The sequence below is a fragment of the Tyto alba genome, unplaced genomic scaffold, assembly GCF_018691265.1.
Source record: "Tyto alba isolate M040663 unplaced genomic scaffold, T.alba_DEE_v4.0 Super-Scaffold_19, whole genome shotgun sequence".
NCBI lineage: Eukaryota > Metazoa > Chordata > Aves > Strigiformes > Tytonidae > Tyto > Tyto alba.
In genome coordinates, this window is record NW_024881281.1 from 12,196,032 (window position 1) to 12,218,268 (window position 22,237).

Genomic DNA, 22,237 nt, shown 5'->3' on the forward strand with positions numbered 1-22,237 from the left:
CACATTTTAGCAGCAGGGTTAATACTCTCAGCATTGCCTGACACAGCACCCAACGAGCCATCCCACTGCTCCCCAGCTGCTGCAACTGTTGAGCAGCAAACATTTGAAGAATGACTGTTCTGGAGGCAGTGTCTTGGGTGGATAAAATGGAACAACTTGAACGTGTTCTTAGTGGAAAACATCAAAGGTTTTTAACCGGCAGCTCTTGTGCATCGCATCCATCCTGGGTAGAAACTGCCATGAAGGAGTAATGGCGTTGCTATTTGCTTATCAGTTGTGGCAAACATTAAAAGCTGTTCTGAGGAATTTCATGTCACTGAAATGCTGTTTCCTAATGTTGGTTTATAAACTCCTCTTGGAGCTCACCTCTGCCAGAAGCAGGCAGTGATTCACTGGCGGTTCAGCTGCTCGCGCTGTGCTGCACCCACATTGACAGACAAGCCTCCCCGATTCCAGGCTCTCTCTGTGATAACACCACTTAGTTCTCCATGATGTTTTCAGGTGAATATGCTGATGGCATTAAATTAGGAACCCTCTGGATCTCCAGGTTCAAGCCGTGGAGGCGTCTTAGGAAAGGGTTTAGACATCAAGCTAGCTGACTGCATGGAGACCTTTTGCATTAAATTCGAGGGAGGTGGCATTTTGTCTAGAAACCTACAAAATCAGGAATGTTGAGGCAACTAGAGCTTGTATGGATTTATTTATCATGCTCTTCTGAGAATGTTTTTTATTAAAACTTTGTCAGCTATTAGCCATAGGCTCAGCTTCTCAGGTTTCAGGTTTGGGGTAGAGGTTACAAGGAATCAGATTCTTTCTTCTGTCCCACTTCTGAGCTTTTACCTAACGCTGAAAGAGTTGGAAATCTGTTCACCTTTCCACAAGATGGTTCCTGATACCATTCTGATGACAGCAGCTGGATAAACGTCTTTATACTCCAAGCCAAAGATCTGAAGAGAACTGTGAGCTGGCATCTCCGAGGCTGGGCTAAATTCTCTGTCCAAGTGCCAAAACCGCGAAGGCCTAATGCAGCAGCCCCGGGAAATGCCAGGTCGGAAAGCTGGCTGCTCCGGGGGCTGCAGGTGCCCTCCCAGACTTCCCCCCGTTACAATGAGCAGAGGAGGGAGTTTCCTGCTCCTGCTGGAGCCCGGCCAGTTCACTTTCTCATCATCCATTTTCTTAAGTGGAAAAGCAGATGGATCAGTTGCTTCCTAGATACGGACGAAACACGGATGCGTTTGCAGACAGAGCCGCTCTTGTTTTGCAAGGAAGCGCTGGGCTGACCTGTGCGAGGAGCAGCTGGCCCTTGGATCTCTGCAGCAAGGCCGAGTATTCCCCTTGCAGCAGCCCCTCGCAGCGTGCCAGCTGCCCGCCGTCCTCCCCTGGCAGCCCTCGGTCAGTGCTTGCTGGCCCAGCCACGACCTTCTTCATTTCTCCCATCTCTATTTTTCTCCCTGTGGCTCAGCCACTTCCTTATTTTGCCATGTTATGCAGATCTCTTTCTCTTGCCTTCCTTGCATGCTAATCCCTGTCCAGCTGAAAAGCAACATGTTACAGGATCCCTGCGGATCTCTTCAAGCTGCACTCAACCGATGCTCCTGTAACTTTTGGATTTTGGCACGGTTAAAAAGAAGAGGAAGAGGCCTGTGAGCTTTAAAATAGGTGTGTGGTTGAAGCTGATGTGAAAACAAAAGCAGATATAAGTCACATCCTATTCCCTCCCCCCCAAAGCAGAGTCAAAACATCCTCTTGCTTCAGTCAAATTAAAACAAAATAGTCAAACAAAATAGTGCAGGGAGTAAACAGAGCTGTTAACTTGTCACTGGAAACTGCAAGATGATCAATGGTAGGAGTTGCAGGAGAGCTGCAGTCCTGTCCCAGGTGCATCACCTCACCTTGTGTTGGGTGGCAAATAGACCCTCGTTGCCCACGGGTGACCGGGTCCCAGGCCTGGGAAGGAGGAGCAAACCCACAGCCCTGAGTGGGCAGGTATTTTGTAAAGCTTGAGAGCGTGGCGTGGTTTTTGCCAGACCCACGGAGAGGGGTGGTGCCGCCTGTGCAGCCCCCAGCATTGCTGTGCTCGGGGCTAGTGCTGGCCGCTCTCGGAGGGGGATCCCCTGCACCCAAACCCTGGTCTGTTCCACACTCGCCTGGTCTGGACCGCAGCTGAACGCAGCTTTAGGCAAAGCTCGGCTTGCTTTCTCCTTCTCCTTCCCCCAGCTTTAACTGGGGCAGAGCCCAAGCCCGGCTGCCCCTGTGGGTGGGAGGTTTGGCCCAGCACCCCAACCCACCCCTGCTCTGCTCCCCAGCCAGCCCGCCGGGGTGGCAGCCAGCGTGCTCTGCGCTCCATGGGCTGAGTTCGTGATGCCCGGCGGGGCAGCAGCAACGCCGCACGGGGCAGACCAAGAAGGGTCCAGCCTCCGTGCCACGCCGGGGGCAGCAATCCCAGCTTTACCCCGGAGGCGGGATTTGCCCCAGCTCCCCCCCCCACCCCCCACCCGTGCCCTTTCGGCCTCGTTCACGAAGCGTGGGTGTGCAAGAGAGGGCCGTGGCGGGAAGGGGGATGAAGGATGCGGGAAGGGGGATGAAGGATGCGCGAGGGATCGGTCCTCTCCTCCAGGAGCGGGAGGGAGGCAGCGCCCCGGGGGGGGGGGGGGGGGGGGGGGGCGGACACCCGGGTCCCGCCGGCGGAGCCCAGCCCTCGGCCGGGGCCGGGGCGGGCCGGGGCCGCCCCCCCCCCGGGGCTGGGGCGGGGAGAGCCGGGGAGAACCGGGCCGGGGCCGAGCGGAGCGGAGCCGCGATGGGGGCGCGGGCGGGCGGGGCGCTGCGGGCCGCCCTGGCGCTGGGGCTGCTGGCGGCGGCGCGGCCCGGCCCGGCCGCTCGGCAGCGGCGGGAGGCGGAGGTAGGAGCGGGGGGGGGGGGGGAACAACGCGGGGAACAACGCGGGGGGAAAGGGCGCTGCCAACCGCCCTCCTGCGCCCGGCCGTCGGGGGGGGGGGCGTGTGCTGGGGGGTGCGTGTGCTATAGGGGTGCGTGTGCCATAGGCGTGTTTGTGCTATAGGGGTGTGTGTGCCATAGGGGTGTGTGTGCCATAGGGGTGTCTGTGCTATAGGGGTGTGTGTGCCATTGGTGTGTGTGTTCTGTAGGGGTGTCTGTGCTATAGGGGTGTCTGTGTGTGCCATTGGCGTGTTTGTGCTATAGGGGTGCGTGTGCCATAGGGGTGTGTGTTCTGTAGGGGTGTCTGTGCTATAGGGGTGTCTGTGTGTGCCATTGGCGTGTTTGTGCTATAGGGGTGCGTGTGCCATAGGCGTGTCTGTGCTATAGGGGTGCCTGTGCCGTAGGTGTGTGTGTTCTGTAGGGGTGTCTGTGCTATAGGCGTGTCTGTGCTATAGGGGTGCGTGTGCCATAGGGGGGGTGTGCTACAGGCGTGCCCATGATGTAGGTGTGCATGTGCCATAGGTATGTGTGTTCTATAGGTGTGCTTGTGCCATAGGCGTGTCTGTGCTATAGGGGTGCGTGTGCCATAGATGTGTCTGTTCTATAGGTGTGCTTGTGCCATAGGTGTGTCTGTGCTATAGGGGTGCGTGTGCCATAGGTATGTGTGCTCTATAGGTGTGCGTGTGCCATAGGGGTGTCTGTGCTATAGGGGTCCGTGTGCCATAGGTATGTGTGCTCTATAGGTGTGCGTGTGCCATAGGGGTGCATGTGACATAGATGTACTTGTGCCATAGGTGTGCGTGTGCTATAGGTGTGCCCATGCCAAATGTGTGCGTGTGCTATAGGTGTGCATGTGCCATAGGCATGCCCGCGCCATAGGTGTGCGTGTGCTATAGGTGTGCCTGTGCCGTACATGTGCACGTGCCATAGGTGTGCCCATCCCATAGGTGTGTGTATACCATAGGCGTGCCGGTGCTGTAGGTGCGCGCCTGTCCCCGAGGAACGTTCCCACCCCAGCTGCACACCCACGGGTGCCTGACACACGCGTGCCCACGCTCTGGGAGCGTGCTGTGTGCCCCGAGTGCCCCGTGCGTGTCCGTAGCACACGCGTGTGCCCGGGGGGTGGTGAGGCTGAGCCCCGTGGGCCGCAGGTGTGTGCGTGCTGGCCCCAGCCCCGTGCCCGCGTGTGCTGGTGGTGCAGCCGTGCCGGGGGTGCGTGGGCACGGCGCAGGCCGACGGCCGGGCCTGCTGGGGACAGGACTGTGGTATGGGGTCATTTTTGGGGTGCCCTGGTGCGTGCATGCTGCGCATGGAGCCGTGTCCCCAGGGGCGATGTGCGCCTGCAACCCCCCCGCCCGTATAGCTCTGACAACAATAGAAGGCTTGCACTAGGAAACCTTCCCGTCTCCTGAAAATCAGGAGGGACAAAAGCCGGTCTTTCCCCTGCCCTGCCCCTCACCAGGGCTGCCCCCATTGCTTCTGTTTGGATTTCTTCTGTTTGTCCCCATAGCATTGTCACACCATCCTGCCACCCATTCCTGTTTGGTTTGGGAGGACGAGGTAAGAGATTTGGCTGGTGAACAAAGGATAATGTTGGGGCTTTTTTTCTTGTTTAGGCATCAATCCAGTGTACATTTGCACAGATGCTTGATTTTAAAACCCCAGCAAGTCTTGGTGGATCGGTTGGGATTTTTCACATGCTCTAAGATGAAAAGTGCATGTAAAATGCTCAGCAGCTTGTTTTAATGCACGGACTTGTTGTGCTGGGACATGCTGTTTCAAAGAGGTGATTTATACGTGTGCTTGTCCCAGTGTGCACAAACCTCAGCCCGGCCCCTCGTGACACCTGGAGAAAAATAAATCTGCAAAGTTCTTAATGCTCAGAAAATAATCATTTAAAATTCACTCTAAACAGAAAACCAGCTCACTGAGGGCGAGAGCTTTAAAAGGTCCGATCTGCCTTTTGGTTCCTCACTAGTGACCTGTGAGAACTTTTCCTTTGAAGCCTCAGAGCAGGTCCCAGGGTCCCAGCAGATCCCCGGGGGTGGGTGCTGGGCAAGTGACTTTCCTGTCTCCCCGCCTCAGTTTCCCCAGCATGACATGCTGCACTGGCCAGGGGCTTTGGGACAATATACACAATGGAAATGTGTAGAGATGGGGATCAGAAAACTTGTCTAAATAAATTGAGCAGTTAATTTTGCTTTTAAGAGGAAGCTGAAATTCTCATATAAAGTCAAATAGTTCTAGTTATTCGTGGCTTTCAGACCACTGCCAGGCTTTGCTTCTAAAGCTTTTTTTTTTATTGCTTTTAAAATAACCAAAGTTAGCAACAATGGGTTGTGTAAACTTAGATGCAAAGGCTGAGCAATGTCCAGTTGTGTTATTTTCCTGGCTTGTGCCCCAGTTTTCACTACATTTGTATCAATTGCAGCTACATAAAAAAAAAAAAAAAGAAGAAAAGTTTGGAAATTTAATTTGAAACACTTGTACATGAAATCATCTCATTATCTGCGGGCTCCAGATAGGAGAAGGCCCGATGCTAGATAGCATGTAGTTTGGCAGACCTGGTTTGTGGCTGGGCTGTGCTCAGGACAGCGGTTGGGTGTGTGGTAATGCCCGAGTCCCCCTCATCCCGGGGGAATTGTGTAAAATGTGTGGCACGTGAGACCACAGCCCGTGTTGGGAGTGAAGAGCTGGTGGTGCCAAGGACAAAAGACAATAAAGTCCCTGTGGTGATTTGTGTGAGAAGATACAGGTCTGTTGCAATGGGAAGAAAAATTGGGTAGAAATTTGAGAAAAGCAGGGAATGGAAGTGGAGAGCGAGACTAAGGGACCAAGACATTCTCATTCTGGATTTTTTTTTTTTTTTTCTTATCCTGCTCCCCTCCCTCTCTTGCAGTGACACGTGGCCTCTGACTTTCCCCCCTTGGCAGCCCAAGGGCTCGCATTTAGCATAGGCTTTGAGCTGTATTTGTGCTGAGAAATGTTCCAGTGTCCAGATGAGCTCTGTTCTGTCATGGGCAGCCAGTTGGGATGCGGGATGCTGAGCGCAGCCTGGCCGGAGCGAGCGTCTCTGGGTACCACACAGCATGTGGTGGGCTGGGGGGGTCAGCTGGGACCCCCGCGTGCTCCCGGGGCACCCCCACATCTTCCCTCTGGTTGAAATAAGAGGAAGAAAACCTTCTTCCTGGGGAAAAAATTCCTGCTGTGCAGGCTCAGCAGGGCAATGCAAGGAGTGGAGAAGAGGAGGAGGAATTACACAGGTGCCCGCCACCCCTGCGAGGCACAGCTGGGCTCTGCGCGGCGGGGGAGAGCGTGTGAAACCCGTGAGATCGTGGCTCGGCGTCGCTGCTGGCAGCACGGATGTGGCAGGCGGTTCCGAGGCACCCAGCGGTCCCCCGGTGTGATTAACAGCCCCCTGAGTCACCGCAGCGTACAGGGCCCCTCTTTCTCCCCCCAGACAATCCCCATTTGTAACGGCGAGTATCGCCCGCCGGGCACGGGGCCGGCGGCTGCTGGGAGCGGGCACGTTGCCTTCGCCCCGGTTCCCATCCCGATGGAAAGGGGAGACCAAGCATCTTGTTTCCTTTCTCTCCTTAGACATGAAAGCACAACCAGCCTGCATGACCAAACTGGTTTGTCAGCTGCTCTGGTATTCGTAGGGGAAGGTTTGGCCAAGGCCAATGTTTTCTCCTCTTTTCCCCAAGTGCTTTGGGTGGTGTTCGGGTAGCTTCAGTGCTGCCCGAGCTGCTGCTGGGTGGTGTAGCCTGGTGCTACCCCAGACACGGGGTGCCTGGGGTAAATCTGAGTGCTGGTTTCAAATGCAGGAGTGAATTGTTGTGACTGCTGATGAGATACTCCTTGTGTTTAACACACAAGCAAGCAGAGTGATCTGCCAGCCCCGCAGGCAGGTAAGGCCAAGCCCAATGAATTTCATGGCATTTTTTTCCTTTCAAGTGATGTGATATTTATTGTTCCTGTCCTGCAGCATCCCTCCTGTCCAGGCAGACAGGGAGACAGGGAACTAGCTCTGGTTCAGCACCCCAAAGTTCTGAGTTACTGAAACCAGGAGGGGTTTTAGTTAGCCCTGCTGCAGTCCTGCCCTGCTACCCCTGCTTCCCAGCTCAAGAACGAGCATGAAGAGTAAAGGAGCTTAAAACATGCTGGGCACAGTATTTCCCCAGCTCCACATCTTCAGTGGCAAGTAGATAATTTCCAGTTAAAGTAGATTTTCAGGAGGGGTAGGTGGGAGAGAAGATTCCTTCAGGACTGGATTAGGCACAGCGGGGGAGCATCACAGCAACCAGACAAGGCTTGGGTTTTTAATCAACCTCTGTCATTAACACAGAATTAGTTGGTGTGTTCACTGTCTTTTCAGCAGGAGGACAAGCAAACTCTGTACTTGCTAATCTCCCTTCTTGTGTGTCTCTGTGTGTCTATATGTATAATATTTATATAGATACTTATACACACACTTAAACAAAAGACACACAAGGACTCTGCCTAAGGGTTTGCGACTGCAGGCGGGAATGCAGCTTGGGAGAGTGAAAAATAAATTAATGTTGTTAAATGCCTTGACGTCTTCTGAAGGCAGCTCCTTCTGCGGCTGTGCCACAACGTGCTCATCCTGGGGATCAGCTCTTCCTCTGTGTGTGCTGCAGGGGGAAACTGCGGCTGGGAAGCGGGAGCTGCACCTTCCCCTGTGTCCATCTCCACGGTGCAATGATGCGGGATGGAGCCTGGGGCTGCTGGGCACAGGGGCTGAGGACCTGCCTGGGCTGGCTCGCTGGGCTGCTATCATCTCATGATTAAAACCAGAAGGCCTTGGAGGTGCAGTTTGCGGCCGGCATTCTCTGCAGCCGTGGCACGAAACGCCTGCCCACTCTTTGGCAAGATGGGATCGCTGCCCCCCGCTCCCAGGGGCTGGGGAGGAGAGGTGGGGCTTGGATCCAGGCAGAGCAGAAGGGACCACAGTCGACAGGAACCTAACGTGAGGCTTCTCTTGGTATTTAACCGGTGGCAAGGTGCCAGAAGCTGAGTGTCTGGGCGGGGGGGCAGGCAGGACCGGAGCCTGCTGTCTCTGCACCCTTCTTATCCTCGTTTCCAAGGAGGGAGGTCTAATTGCATTTGCCGTTGGCTGTCTTCCACCTGGGATGCCCGTGGTCAAGGGCAAGGTGTTTCCTTGGCTTTAGCTCTCAGCAGAGGTGATTTCCAGGGTTGTGACCAGCTCCCCATCAGAGTCCCCTGACGAGATGTCTGGGCAGGAGAGTCCCCTGGGAAGGGCCCCTCATCTCCCCCAGGCTCTCCTCCCGCTGTCCCTGCTGCAACTCCAAAGGCTTTTCTGCCCCAGTGCTGGCTCCTGGGACCTTCCCTCTTCTCCCTCCCTCCTGTGGAGAGGCAGCCAGGCATATTTCATGTTAATGCTCTGCCTTTGGTTTCCTGCTGTTTTTCTTTTCCCATTGTATGGAGCATTTCCCCATCTGGGGCAGGAGGGAGGGGGTTTTCCCAGCACGGCCAGGCTTTGGTTTGCAGCCTCCGCAGAGGTTTAGCGGGTTCGTGCCAGCTTCCATCCAGCCCCACCAGAGCCCGGCCAGTCTCTGGGGTGTGCAGGGCACGGGCAGTGCTGGAGGGGGTCGTGAGCGCTGGTTTGGGCACAGGACACTGTGACATGGGGCTCTTGGGTTCCCTTGTCATCCTGAAAAATCTCTGGTCCAGGGGAATTTATATGCTCTGCTGTCTGATAAATACCTTACACAGTGGAGGATCAGCACATCCCTCCCCTCTACCTCTGTGTTTCCAGGACTAGTATCACCTCTAGCTCACAATAACTGTGTCTAGGAAATGTAATAAAATTTCTCCTTGTAGTTTCACAGCCTGAGATCTGATGCCTGTGTGCCAAAAACCCAATATGACATGGGCCAGAAACTACAGGGAAACTGCTGATTTGGTTGGACTTGCAAAGATCAAGGAGATGTGGGCAGGAATAATAAAGCCAGTGGCCTGTGTACATTTTGGTGCCATGCAAGAGCAGCTGCTGTGATAGCCATTGCTTTTCTGCAATGCACCCTGACTTGTCCAGATGGGGTTTTAAGCCTTCATGAGATCATGGTGGGGAAAATATTTTCATGCTTTAAGAATGGGTTTGTGTTAGGTTACAGGAGAGGAAACAACTTCAAGTTGTTATGTTTTAGAATGCTGAGTGAAAGCAAAATTGTGGTAGGAAAGGTTTAGACTGTGCCATGCTTTTGAGAAACAGGACTTTCTGTCTGGGTGCTTTGTAGCTCACATTTATCTGCAGTGATGTAACCGCTAGGGATTATCACTCCGTGTCCATATGTATGGAGCTGGCGATTTTCTAATTCTGGAGAACATTATAAAAACACAACTGAGAAAGAGGGCCAGACACCTCCTCTCCAGATTACTCTCAGGGCTACCAAACCTCCCCGCCGCCCTGTCCCTGGGAGGCTCCGCTGTCCCTGCAGCCTCCCCCCCGTCATGAGCAGCCTGTCGCTGCTGTATTTTGCCCCCTGGTACCCACGTGAAGTGGGGATTTACCCCCGTATGGCTGGGGCGATGGCATGTCCAGGCTATAGGGTCCATCCCCGGGCAGAAGTGCTGTGGCTTTGCCTGGTGAGCAAGCCGCTGCTCTCGCCTGCTGGTGTGACACTTGCTCATTCCCAATTTATCCTGACTCACCGGGACGGGGTACGTGGTGACTGGGTGACTCTGGCCACGCTCAGGCTTTTACTGCTGCAGCCTGATGCCGCTACAGGATGCTGCTTCCTCCGGCCAAGGCAGGCAGGCTGGTAAAGGTGTTCGGTGGGAAACACATTTTTTGGCTGGGGCTGAGTGATGAGTGTGTCCTAGCAGGAAGCCGTGCTGGTCCTTGCCACGCTGCAGCCAGAGTGGGATCCTCCAGGTAGAAGGGGTGTAAAGGAGATCGACTCCAGAGCTGGAGGAGAGGAGGTTTGGGGAAGGGGTAGGGAGGGCTTCCAAAGCGGCGAGCAGCGGGCTGAGAGCACGTGGAAGGTGCCTGCCCTGCCCGCAGGGAGGTGGTGGGTGCAGAGGGTGACGTGTTTGGGGATGACGTGACGATGACTGTTACGGGCACGCAGAGGGTTTGGGCAGGAGGAGGAGAGAGAGATGCCCTGGGGCTGCCATATCCCGAAACCATTCCCTCTCCCCACTGATGCCAGCAAAGCCCAGGTGCTGCCCGTGCCCAGGAGGGATGCTGCTGCCTCCGGGGGGATGCCCGGGGGGGGGAATTGAGTCACCTCCCAGAGGTGGGTGGTCAGGAGTAGCATCGAGTGCAGCTTAGCACCAATCCCCTTCTTCTCCCTGCCCTCTCGCCCACCACCAACCCCCTGGACGAGAGGGGGGAAAGAGGCTTTACAAGCACAAGGCTCTGCAGCGGGCAGCAGCCGTGCTGTCCAGGGGCAGTCCGTGACATTCCCGGTGCTCAGCCCACCTCTCCTTTGGGATGCGGGAGAGGAAGCAGCCACTTTCACTTTTTATTCCTCATTACTTTGACTCCGTTGCACTAACAGGATGCTGGGCGGCTTGTTTGTCTGCTGCAGACATCCCCGGCGGCGGGGAAGGCGGGTGTGGAGCATTCCTGTGACTGTGGCTGTTAACTTCTCCAAAGGCTGGGCGCACAGACTGGGCAGAGGGAAGCCATTTATTTTCTTTAACGTGCAATTTATGTGTTGGAGCAAGTTCAGAGCGACAATCTCCGTCCATGTAAAGGGCCGATAAGAAGAAGAATGGTTTGGCAGAGCAGATTGCCCCCGGAGTGTCTCCGCTTTGCAGCAGCACATCCTGCGTGGGGATGGGGGGAGGCTGCAGCCTGACCCCATCTCACCCCACCCTACTCATGTCCGCAGCACTCTAGCCTTTACTTTAATTATTGCCTTGATCCATCTGAGGTGATTAGAGTGGGTTTGGTAGCCTCTGGCCACAGATGACATGGCAGCAGGGTTTTTTGATCTGTTGTTAGCAATGTTCCCTCCTATGCCTCCATCGTGTCATGGCCAAAAACCCAAGAGCCATCAAAAATGACGGGCTTAGCTGAGGTTTTCCCAAGTCGCATAATGCAAACATATAGACCAGATCAGCTTGGCACCTTCAGGAGGTGTGGCTGTTTGGGTTGCAGCGAGCTCAGGGAAAAAAAAACGTAACTGGGAATTTCAGCACAGCCCTGGGTTTGCTGCACTGATTCCCATCACATCCCCTCCTCCACACACCCCCCCTAAAGCCAACATGTGCAAATGTCTGCCCGTGCTCTGAGCTGCACCTCTCCTGCGTCTCTTCTTGCAGCTGTTCCTCGAGAAATACGGCTACTTCGGCGAGCTGGGGGCCGGCACTCACAGCCGCGCCGAGTTCACGGAGGCAGTGAGGTATGAGCCTTTTATTTAAAAATGCAGCAGAAATTCAGCAACTCTGGCCGCGTGGGAGCTGCTGGTGCTTGGAGGGGGGGTCTTTCTACAGCTGGAGGGGATCTTTTTGCAGCCAGGGGCTCTCTCTCGCATGGTCTGATGATAAAGCACAACTGGTCCTTTTTGGAAACACCAGTCTGTACCCAGCTCCCACAGCTGGATGCCGGCTGCTGGCAGCCCAGCGCCTCGCTGCGCTGCTTTATTTGCCTTTTATGGCCCGGCGCTCCCCTTACAGTAATATCTGCGGCAAGGCCGAGGTTGGGGACGGCTGGGAGATGTCAGGGGGCCGAGGTGACAGCCTCCGCTCAGACTTCTAATGAGATCACACTGGCTCGAGGAGCAACCCCGGCCTGACCTTGTGCAAAGTCAAGTGCAAAGTCAAACTGGTGTTGAAAACTGGGAAAGGCATTTTTCAGGCTCCCCTGTCTACTTTTGCCCTACTAGGGCTTGCTGGTCAGATGTGGTTGCAGGGGCAAATCCTTCTTGTTTTGTCACCAGGACGCATTCCCGATGGTGGGGCACGGGGCTCGCCGGGTGGAAGCTCTGGCTCAGTTCAAACACCACGCACAAACCTAAGCGAACCCCCCTGGGGGATTCCGGCCGTGGGTGCTGATGTCTCCTTTCCTTTTCCAGGGACTTCCAGTGGGTGACCCACCTCCCGCTCAGCGGGGTCCTGGACTCCCCCACGCTCCGTCAGATGGCTTTGCCGCGGTGCGGCACAGGCGACGGGGCACGCCGGGCATCTGCCGGCCGGCGCCGCAGGCGCACCACGCCGCAGGGTGAGCACCGACACTGGGGGCACCCGGGGGGTTTCGGGGGTGCCGGCAGGCCAACTCTGCCATCCCATAACTGGATTCTTGGAGATGCTGCTGCGGGTGGGAGGTGCAGCCCTGCCAGCACAGCGTCCATCCCAGGACCTGCCTGGGCTTCGCACCGCTTTATTTTTAAACTTCTTTATTTTTAGTTATTCTGTATGGCTTGATGTCAGCAGTGATTAGAGAGATGCAAGTCCCACTTGCAGGGAAATTCAGCTCTCCGGGGTGGTTTTACTGCTGTTGAGGGAGCCAGGGCATCTCCCAGGGAGGTATCAGGTCACTGGGGCCCCAGACACGGCCGTGGTGGCATGATCTGGAGGGCAGGGGCTGGCACACAATGAAATTATCACCAGGCTTTGCTGAGCTTTGAGACTTCTACTGTGCGTTAGTCACACAGCAGTAACCACAAAACCTGTTGGTGTCGGACTGCCTGGCCATGGAACCATCTCACCCACCTTTATGGGGTTTAACTCTGTCCAAGCAACCTTTCTTGCTCCTGCGCATCCAGGGTTGGGCCTCTTGTCTCTCACAAGCTGCCTCCAGGGCTTGTAGATGAGTAACTGGATTCCTAGAGAGCAAGAGGGCTGGGACCAGCTGCGCTTAGGACATGGGAAAAATGAAGGCGAGATTAAGTAAGGGCTCTGTGCCTTGTCAGGCTGTCTCTGCATCTGGCAGGGCTGGCGATGGATGGTCCCAGGAGACAGCCCGGTCATCCCCCTCCTGCTTCTGACTTTTCTTCCAAAACCCTGACAGGGAGCATCGGCCCTGCAGGCGCTGTCCTGGGCAGAGGGTCAGCTGTGCCCCGGCAGGAGGGCAGGGAGGCAGAGCCGGGAAGGGCACGCAGCAGGAGATGGACAAACAGAAGCAGCCTGTGCCCTGTGGCTCACGGGGCTCCTTTTTGGGGGGGTCGTGGTCCACGGGTGGGTGGCAAGAGATACCCAGTGGCTCTGAGCCCAGGCAGAGAAGGGCTGCCTGGGGCACATGTTGTTGCTCCGGTGGTCTGGTGCCGTCAGATTTCCCCGTGGCAGCAAGCAGGGGTGCAGTCGGCAGCAGCACCAGCAGGCAGCAGGGAGGGGAGCATCGCCATAGTGGTGCCCAGAGGCTGGAGGGGAGGGAGGGAGTGTCCCCACGGCTGGCGGCACCGACCAGGAAGGCCGGAGGCTTTGGGCAAAGTTGGCTGTTTATCCTACTTGAATCCGGAAGCCGCTGCAGCCGAGCCAGCAAAGTGCTTTGTTATCCACCCCTCTCCCTGCAGGAGCTTCGCCAGCCGGCCGCTGTGTCCGTCCCCCCGGCAGCTTCGGGCAACGCTCACACCTCAGCGCACGGGCCAAAGCCCGTGCCAGCTGGGCTGCTGGGCTTTGGCTCCCAACCGCGTTAGCCTGGCGGAGGTGGCCAGCGTGGGGCTGGGGAGGGCACCCATCCCTCCCGCTGGTCCCGGGGTCAGTCCCAGCCCAGCAGTGGAGATCGGCTCCCTGCGTGGGACAGGGTCCAGTCCATCCACCCGTCTGTGCCCATCTAAACAAAACCTCCCCTCTGCAGTCAAAGCCCAAAGAGCCTTTCTGCTCTCTGGGAAGGTTTGGGGACAGGTCCTGTTTGGAAATTGGGGTCTGCAGTGGAGGGTGCTGGGAAGAGGACTTTCTTCTAGCTGCCTTGCTGGGTTTCACCAGGCACCAGAGCTGGCCAGGAGCTGTGCTGACCAGCAGGTCCTCGGCCAGACGGTGTGTTGGGCAGCCAGCATCCTGGATTTCCCCTCGGGGAGCTCCCTGCCCGTGATTGTCCCGGGCTCAAAGGGCGCACGCAGTGCCCTCCTCTTCCCAAGAGCCGGCCGTGTTTGCCTCACCCAGCCCTGCCTGCTGGGGCCATCCATCCTCCTCCGCTGGGAGATGCTCTGCCCCTGCGGAGGGAAGGATGGGGTGCCGGGGCTTTATCTTAGGGCTGCAGCCATCCAGGCAGGTATTTAGCCTTTGCCACATGGGGTTTGTCCTGGCTGGTGGAAAGCGCGGCCGTGTCCCTTTCGAGTTGGAGGCCGTCGTCGCGCTGACGAGCAGGGGGAGAACCGATTCTGTCCCCAGAACTGCAACCAGCCAGCCCGGAGCCTCCCCTGCCCTGGGCTGCTCAGAAACAGGGGAGGAGGAAACAGAGCCGGGCTGGGCTGTCCGCCAGGTTTGCTGAGCAGCTTGGCTCAGCCCCACAGCAGCACACCCCGGCGTGCTGCCGGCTCCGTTCCCCCTGTTTCCCCGCACATCTGGGGCAGGCACAGGCACCGGAGGTCTGTTGCTGCTCCCACGCCTCGGCACCGGCTCCGGCACCTGCATCTCCCCAGCACGGCCCCATGGCTTCTTTCCTGCTCCCAGCAAGATGTAACTGCAGGGCCCTGGGGTCCCCACAGCTGCCACGGGGTGCTGAAGGAGGAGGGGGGGGCTGCGATGCTGCGCGGTGGCTGTGGGAACGCATGTCTTTGCACTCCTGTATGGTGGGAGGAGGGTGGGGAGCTTAGGGGGATCTCATGGGCTTGTCTCCTTCATCATTGCCACCATCTGCCCTGGTGTTATCCGGTCTCTGTCTCCCCTGAAAGAGCTTTTAAGGAAGCCATAGACAGTAAGATCCTCAGCGCTGGTAAAATGCCTTTAAAATGGATGGTGAGCAGTGGTTTGTTCCTGCTGGGATATTCCCGGCTGGGATTTCAGGCAACAACTTCTGCAGGTAGAAATGGTCAGGATGCCCTTAAAAATGTGAAAAGACATCCCTGCCACTGGGGAGCTGGCCTCATTTTCCTTGCCTTGGCTTAGTATCTGCTTTGTTTGAATTACACATACAGGGGAAAAAAGAAAAGGGATCCCCTATAAAACCAGACAAGGCTGGAACTCAGGGAGGGAGTTCAGGAGAGACAGGGAGGAGACCGAGGGAGCTTTGGGTGCTGGGGAGCCCCAGCCCGGCGCACACACCTCCCGTGGACCCCGGTGTGGGTGTCCCCGCAGCATCCAGGCTTGTTGCAGAAGGTGCAGAGGCACCGCAGGGACTGACCGCAGGGCTCTGCTGCAGCTCCCCCCAGCAGAAACAGTCACTTTCCCTCCCTGCCTGTGCTCGCCAGCCAGGGGGGTGAAACCCTGGATGTCTCTGGGGTCTCTGGGCACATGAAGGGTATCGGCATCTGCTGTTACGGCAGTCGGTACCATTCCTTCGTGGGGATGCATTTCATACCCAACTGTTCTCCCCTTGAGGATCGGCTCTTTTTCCCCCTCTGGCTGGTGCACAGCTCCTGGCAAATCTGCCTTATCCAGGCTGCAATCCTGCATCCCCCCATCCCCGCCTTCCCTTGTGCCTCCAAGGTGCTGCCAACAGCCCTTCTCACTCCTTTTGCCTTTAGGCCACTTGGTTTTCAGAGGTGGCTTTGCTTTCTCTCCCTGAAAGCCAGTCCTTGGGCTGCATCTTCTTCTTGGCGTGAGGCTGGCATCAGGCAGGAGACCTACATGGCAGGGACCCATGCTGGATTTGGCCCTGGAAAGCATGATGAGGCAAGGGGGGGTATCCAAACTGGGTGCACCAGGTTCTCCTCTCCTCAAACAGGTTTTGGCCCCTCTCTTAGGGTTTGGTTGCAGCTCCAGCCTTGGGAATCTCTGGTTGGGATCTAGTGGTGGCACCTTCAGAGGGATTTAATGAGTCAGAGCCTGCTGCTGGCGCGGGGTGCTGAGGGTGCTGGTGGGACGCCTGCGTTGACCTTCAGCTTCAGCTTGGGAAAGCCGTGGCATTTTGCAGCTCTGGGAAGCTTCCCTCCGCCCAGGCAGCCCCCGGGCGGGAGAACAAGTCCGAGTCCCCATCACTGTGCAGATCGTGCCCCTCTTGCAGGTGGGAGGTGGTACAAGCGGCACTTGACCTACCGGGTGGTGAACTGGCCCTCCTACCTGCCGCAGCACGAGGTGCGCCTGGCCGTGAAAGCCGCCTTCGAGCTCTGGAGCAACGTGTCCTCCCTGGTGTTCTGGGAGGCGCGGGACGGCCTGGCCGACATCCGCCTGACCTTCTTCCATGGGGACCACAACGACGGACTCAACAACGCCTTCGATGGGCCAGGTGCTGGTCGCTTCCCCCTCGTAAGCTTCTCTTTTACAACGTGGGCTCTTCCCTGGCTGGGAGGAGGACGGGGGCAGCGATGGGCTGGGGGTGATGGAGGCAAGGCTCTGCCCCAGCAGCCCCTCTAACCCGGTTTACACCAGTTTGCTTTCTGATTTTGCGTCCTCGCTCCCAACTCTGCAACTGAGGTCTGCCAGCGAGGCAGCTGACATTGTAGGATCATGCTAATGGCTTTCAAGGATCCCTCCCCCCCCCACCGACAGCATCCTCCAAACCTCAGTTCATTCCTTCCAGCTGAGACTTTCTGCTTATCCACTATCAGACAAGCCCAGGTTTTCTCTCTTCTTGAGCCTTTGCTCGGCATGGGTCGTTGCAATGATTTCAGTCCCTGGCCCGAGCCCAGCAAGAAACCAAACCACAGAGCAGACAAACCCCGCCGTGCTCAGGAGCAGAAGGACAACTGCTCTGGGTTGCACTTGCTGTGGGAAATGCTCGTGGGAAGCTGCTGTTCTTTCTCAGGGGGCCTCCCGAAGAGCTAAAATCGATGCATGTTTAATCCAACCAAACCTGTATGTGCCCCCCTACCCCTCGGCTTGTGGCTGAGGTCCTCTCCTGCCCCGTGGTCCCTGATGGCTCTCGTGTCCCCAGGAGGTGCCCTGGCTCACGCCTTCTTCCCCCGGCGTGGAGAAGCCCACTTCGACAGCGCCGAGCGCTGGTCCCTGCACAGCGGCAAAGGGCGCAACCTCTTCGTGGTGGTGGCACACGAGGTGGGCCACACGCTGGGGCTGGAGCACTCCCCGGTCAAGAGCGCCCTGATGTCTCCCTACTACAAGAAGCTCAGCAAGGATTTTGTCCTCAGCTGGGATGACATCTTGGCTGTCCAGAACTTATACGGTGAGCCTGGCTTCCCTGGGCATCTCTTGGTTCCTCCAGGGCTGTTCCCTGGGCTGAAGGGTGAGGAGCAGGGATAGGAAGGGGTCTCTGCAAGGGGAGAGGACTACATGCAGGGGTCATGGTGGAGATGGGGCCATCCCTTTGCAGGTGGTGAGGAAGATGTGATAGAGGGTGTGGGACGGGTATGAGGTCTTCTAGGGTAGGGAAGGTTGGACTTGCTGCCTGCTTGTTTTTAACTGGGGAAACACTAGTGCATGTCTTTTGGGGGTACCAAGGGATCTTTGCCACCAACTTATGAGTGGGGACAGGAGCCAAACAGTGGGGCAGGGAGTGTCTGGAGCCCTGGGATGTATCCCCAGCCCTGTGCTCACACAGTGCTCTGGAAAAGCCGTTTCCCTGCCACTTCTCCGCGACTCACTGCTCCTTGCAGGGAAGCCCTCCAAGGGCTCGGCCGTCCAGCTCCCGGGAAAGGTCTTCACTCACTTCCAGGACTGGAACACGGACTTTTATGGCAGGGACCAGCAGCAGAGGAGCCTCAGCGCCTATTACTGCCACTCCTTCTTCGACGCCATAACTGCTGGTGGGTGTTGGCTGGTGCAACCCTCTCCCAAAACACGCACCCCCACCCCTCGCCCCACTGCTGCAGCAGCCTGGTGCTGCTCTGATAAGCTCCAGGGGTGGGAAAGGTGGGTTTGGCTGCTCCACAGCCCTGTACGTGCTCCTGGGGCTGGTGGCATCACCGATGCACATCGCTGCCGCAGAGCAGAGTGCATCTTGAGGACGTGACAATGGCTTGGTGTGTTAGGAGGGGGGAAGACATCCTAAAACTTGGGCCGTGGCAAGGCTCATTCGCTGCAAGAGCTCAACCACGAAAGATGAGCCTTGAGCGGGAGCTGTGGTCAGCTTTTATCCTCTCCAGTCTGGAGTGGAGGCAATGAATTATGGAAGCTGAGGGACTGGCTGGCAAGACAGAAGGGAGCCTCCAAAACCCAAGCATCCCCAAAGCACGAAGGAGCTGCATGAGGAGGAGAGGGGAACAGGGGAGCGGCAGCTGGGAGGTGGGATGAGGTTTCTCCCCCAGGACCTCCTCACTCCTCCCTCTGCCCCGCAGATGCGGATCACAACCTCTACATCTTCAAGGGCAGCCACTACTGGGTGGTGCCAGCCAGTGGCAATGCCAGCGACCCCCAGTCCCTGCAGACGCGCTGGCCTGGCCTCCCTGCCGGCATCGATGCCTGTGCCTGGTCCCAGCTCAGTGGCAAATTTTACTTCTTCAAAGGTAGGTGAGGCACGGGCAGGAGAGCTCCCTGCGGGGCTGCCGCTGCTCCTGCTTGCTGGTTGGGCTGTCTGAGCGGGGCTGGAGCACCTTCTCCTGCCCCTGGCCCCTGTCCCCTCCCGCTGGTCCCGTCCCAGTGCAGAGCTGGGACATCCCCAAGCTCTCCCCAAAGGTGCGTGGCCGCAGGGGAGCTGAGACAAGCGTGGCATTTTCATGGCACACATGGCTCCCTGCGCCGGGCGGGGGGCTGAGCTGCCATGGGGAGCTGAAATGCCGCTTGCAAGCTGCCCGGCAGCACGCCGCGGCCAGACGGGTAGAGAAAGGTCAAACCAGGCAGCCCGGCTGCCAGAGTTAGCCCCAACTTTTAATGGAAACCAGTTGCTGGCTCATCAGAAAGGGGGCTTTGTTGCTGCGCCTGGGTGAGAGCCAAAAGCCCCTCTCCCTCCCCAGCCCTCGGCTACTCCTTCCCTCCCTGGGGCTGGGTCAGGCCGCGGTTTACGAGCAGAAAAAGGGGCTTTTGTCTGCCTGCTTCGTGGGGACAGGGCTCTGCAGTGACACGGCTCTGTGGGGACAGGGCTTTGTGGGGACAGCCAAAAGCTTGGCCGCAGTTGCAATTCCCGCTGCTGCAGTCCGGGGCTCGGCTCGCCCGGCCCTGGAGGGGTCAGGGTCCGTCTGTCCCGCTCCCTGTGCAGGCACAGAGGGGAGGTTTGCAAGGAAGCACTGTGGGCTAACAGATGGTGTGGTGGCCTTGCTCTGGCCCTGGCAAAGAGTCCCTTCAAGCCCCTGAGCTACCGTGACTCAGTTTCCCCTCCAGCCTGACCCATGGGGCAGCCGCCCAGTGATGCTGGTTGGGTCCCCAGCAGGGTGGATGTCGCAGACGCGTGTCTCGGGCTGCAAGGCTGCTCCTGTGGCTGAGTCCTTCCACATCTCCTGGAGCTGGTGGTGCGATGGACCCCCGTCGGGGTGGGCTCTAACCCCTCGCTCCCCTGCTCTCCCCAGGGGGCCGATGCTGGCGCTACACGGGCTCCACCTCGGAGGCAGGTTTCCCCCAGAAATGCAGCGCCCGCGGCCTCCCGCGGCACCCCGACACCGCACTCTACTTCCAGCAGCTCCGGCGCCTGGTCCTCTTCAAAGGACCCAAGTACTTCGTGGTGAGCGAGGAGACCCTCGGCGTGGAGCCCTACTACCCCCGCAGCCTGCGGGACTGGGAGGGCTTGCCCCCCGGCACGGCGGGCGCCCTCACCCACCGCGACGGCTTCGTCTACTTCTTTCGGGATGACCAGTACTGGCAATTCGACCAGGCCAAGCTGCAAGTGGTGGCCACTGGCAAATGGGCCACCCAGCTACCCTGGATGGGCTGCTGGGATGCAAATGGTGGGCAGGTCCTCTTCTGAGCAGAGAGTCTTGAGACAAAATGGGGCGGGGGGGGGGGGGGGGCTGAACCCCACCTTGCTCGCCTTTGCCCAGATCCTTGTTTATTTGACTCTGGATTCCTGTCTGGGGAGGGTTTGGCAGGGACGGGCGGGTCGGGGCTGCCCACGGCTGGCTGGATCCGTGGGTCGGTGGAGCGATGCCCCGGCGCAGCAGGGATGCAGCCGGGATGGGGCAGCCGGCAGCCGGGGAGGTTCTGCCACAGCCAGGTGGGCTGGAAGCTTCAGGAGACAACATTTTTTTAAAAAGACCACAAAAAAAGTTATAAGCCATAGAGACTGCAAACACAACCGTTTCTGTTAATGTTTAGAATATTGTTACAAATTTTTTTTTTTCAAACCGGGACTGGGGATTGTTGATACTTCAGCTGTCATTTCCCCACGATCAGGCAGAAAAGCGCCTCGCCGTTGCTTGGGTTGGGGCTTGGGTGGTTTTAAGTAAGGGACTGAGAATGTTTCCTCGTTAGACAAAAAGAAAAAGAGACATTTGGACAAAAATCTGGGTCTGTGTTGAGCTTTGCATCTGCTGTGTGTGCAGAGCCCCCACTCCTGCCTCCTGCCCTCCCTTGCCCCAGGGATGAAGGGAATGCTTTGTGGGGCTGCATTCACATCCCAGCTCTCTGGTGAGGCACCAGCTGGAGATACCAACGCCATGGGATTTTGGGGGAGAAAGCAGAGGGTTTTGGTGTAGGAGCCTCTTTGGGGTGAAGGGAGGTGGGAGGTACGGCTGAGCTGCTGCCTGTCGCTGTGGGACGGTGCTGTGCAGCTCGAGGGCACCAGGAGGGTTGCAGCTTGGTTTTCTGATGGGCTTGGGGTGGCTGGGTAGGTTCTCTGGTGTCTAGTAAGGGTTGTGCTCACCTGGCAGCCTTTTGTGTGTACAGAACAAGTGTCTGGCCGCTGCGCCGACAGGATCAAACGTATGTTTGAGTCCTGTGCCCCTCGGCCACAGTTGGCTGAACCGGGTTGAAAAATTACTCCGGGGAGGAGGGGAAGAGCAGAGGGTGAGCAGGACAGACAGACATGTCTGTGCATGCAGGCTCACAAGGACAACTCAGCTGCATATTCCACATTCCTTTCCCAAAGCAGGCTCCCCACCTGGAAACCTGTGCACCAAAAAAAAAAAAAGCTGGCTCCTGTGCACCAAGTCACCGGTCACAAAGGGGGAGCGTTGAGTCCCCGAGGCTTGAATTCAGTGGCAGCAAATGCCAGCTCTTGGTGCTGACCCGGACAGGGCTGAATTTCCTTAAAATGTCTTTTGATTTGAGAGATCTGGGGATATTTCACCTGGCAGGGTGTCATGCAGGTACTTCTCAAGGGCTTTCGGTGCTGCCAGGTGCCAGCTGAGAGCGGGGTTTGCAGGACGGAGGGCTGACACAAACCGTTCTGCCCGGTCTTTGCAATATTTGTGAGTGAGCTCTGCCTGCGCAGACACAGACACTTCATCTGCTCCTGGCTTAAAATCTCAGGGGACTGTAAATGTTGCCAAAGAGACGGGGCCACATCATTTTTTTTTTTTGTGTTGAATGATAATAAGACGACATCGCTTGCAGGGATATTCTGAGGGCTTGGAGACCTGACAGCAAGTAAAACAAACCTCTGGGTATGCGGCATTGGGATTGCTGCTTGTTTTCATGGCACAATTTTGTAATTTTTTTTTTTTAAGCCAGTCTCCTGTTTCCTGAAAAGGCTATATTTAAGATGCATGTGTGTGTTTGGGGCTGGCGTGGGTATTGCTGAATTTGGCCTCAGCTTTCATGCTTGCTGGATCAAATGGAGGGGATGGATCTCACTGAAAACACACTGATGGTGACGAAAACACACAAACTCTCTTCCCTACTTCATCCCAAATTACTGAGGATTTCTCCATACCTTGGGATGTGTTAATAGGGTTTTTTTCCCAGCACGGAGGATGAATTCATGCTGCTGCAGGCCCTCCAGGTCTCCACCTGTCCATCTGTAGCCCAGGGGTGCTCCACACCTGCAGCTCTGCAGAGAAGCAGCGGATTGTTATCCCCTTTCATGTCCCCTTAGGAGAGAACCAGGCACCCCTTCTGCCATGGGATGGGAGGATGAGGATGACACAACCTCAGCTCCTCTCCTCTTTTTGTGTTTTCCTCCTTTGTTTGCCATGGTGTGTTTCCTGGGGCTGTGTGCTGTCGGGGTGCCTTGGGGTCACACGTGGTGCTGCCAGGGCTGGGGGTGTTGCTGTCAGAGGAGGGGTGACTGTGCTGCATCGCCTGTACCCCACAGGAGTGGGGGCGATCTAGGGGAGGTGGACTCACACCCTGAGCCAAGCGATCAGCCCCGTTGGCTGAAAATCCTGTGTCACAAGTGTCCTTTTCTCCTGCCGGGCTCCCTGGCAGGGCATGCCAGGCGCAGACTCCT

General features: G+C 57.1%; 1 protein-coding gene across 2 annotated transcripts; it reads left to right on the top strand.

The window, feature by feature from the left end:
* The first annotated feature begins 7,708 nt into the window (after positions 1–7,708).
* On the top strand, positions 7,709–20,350 carry MMP28 (matrix metallopeptidase 28). 2 transcript variants are annotated; one of them, XM_042791841.1, is made up of 8 exons: positions 7,709–7,924; positions 11,251–11,330; positions 12,003–12,148; positions 16,031–16,252; positions 16,901–17,146; positions 17,577–17,726; positions 18,258–18,425; positions 19,422–20,350. In XM_042791841.1, the coding sequence occupies exons 1-8, from the start codon at positions 7,739–7,741 to the stop codon at positions 19,814–19,816; spliced, it is 1,593 nt and encodes a 530-aa protein (XP_042647775.1). In that variant the 5' UTR covers positions 7,709–7,738; the 3' UTR covers positions 19,817–20,350. The 2 variants fall into 2 exon arrangements, with proteins under 2 accessions (XP_042647775.1, XP_042647776.1); XM_042791842.1 differs by lacking the exon at positions 7,709–7,924 and having other exon boundaries at positions 10,950–11,330; positions 16,031–16,272.
* Positions 20,351–22,237: the final 1,887 nt, after the last annotated feature.

Bases quoted from the DNA above. Each gene is read 5' to 3' on its own strand.
- MMP28 (XM_042791841.1), top strand. From the start codon at position 7,739: ATGATTAAAACCAGAAGGCCTTGGAGGTGCAGTTTGCGGCCGGCATTC. The intron at 12,149-16,030 runs GTGAGCACCGAC...CCCCTCTTGCAG, and splicing joins CAGGCGCACCACGCCGCAGG to GTGGGAGGTGGTACAAGCGG. The intron at 16,253-16,900 runs GTGCTGGTCGCT...TCGTGTCCCCAG, and splicing joins CAACGCCTTCGATGGGCCAG to GAGGTGCCCTGGCTCACGCC.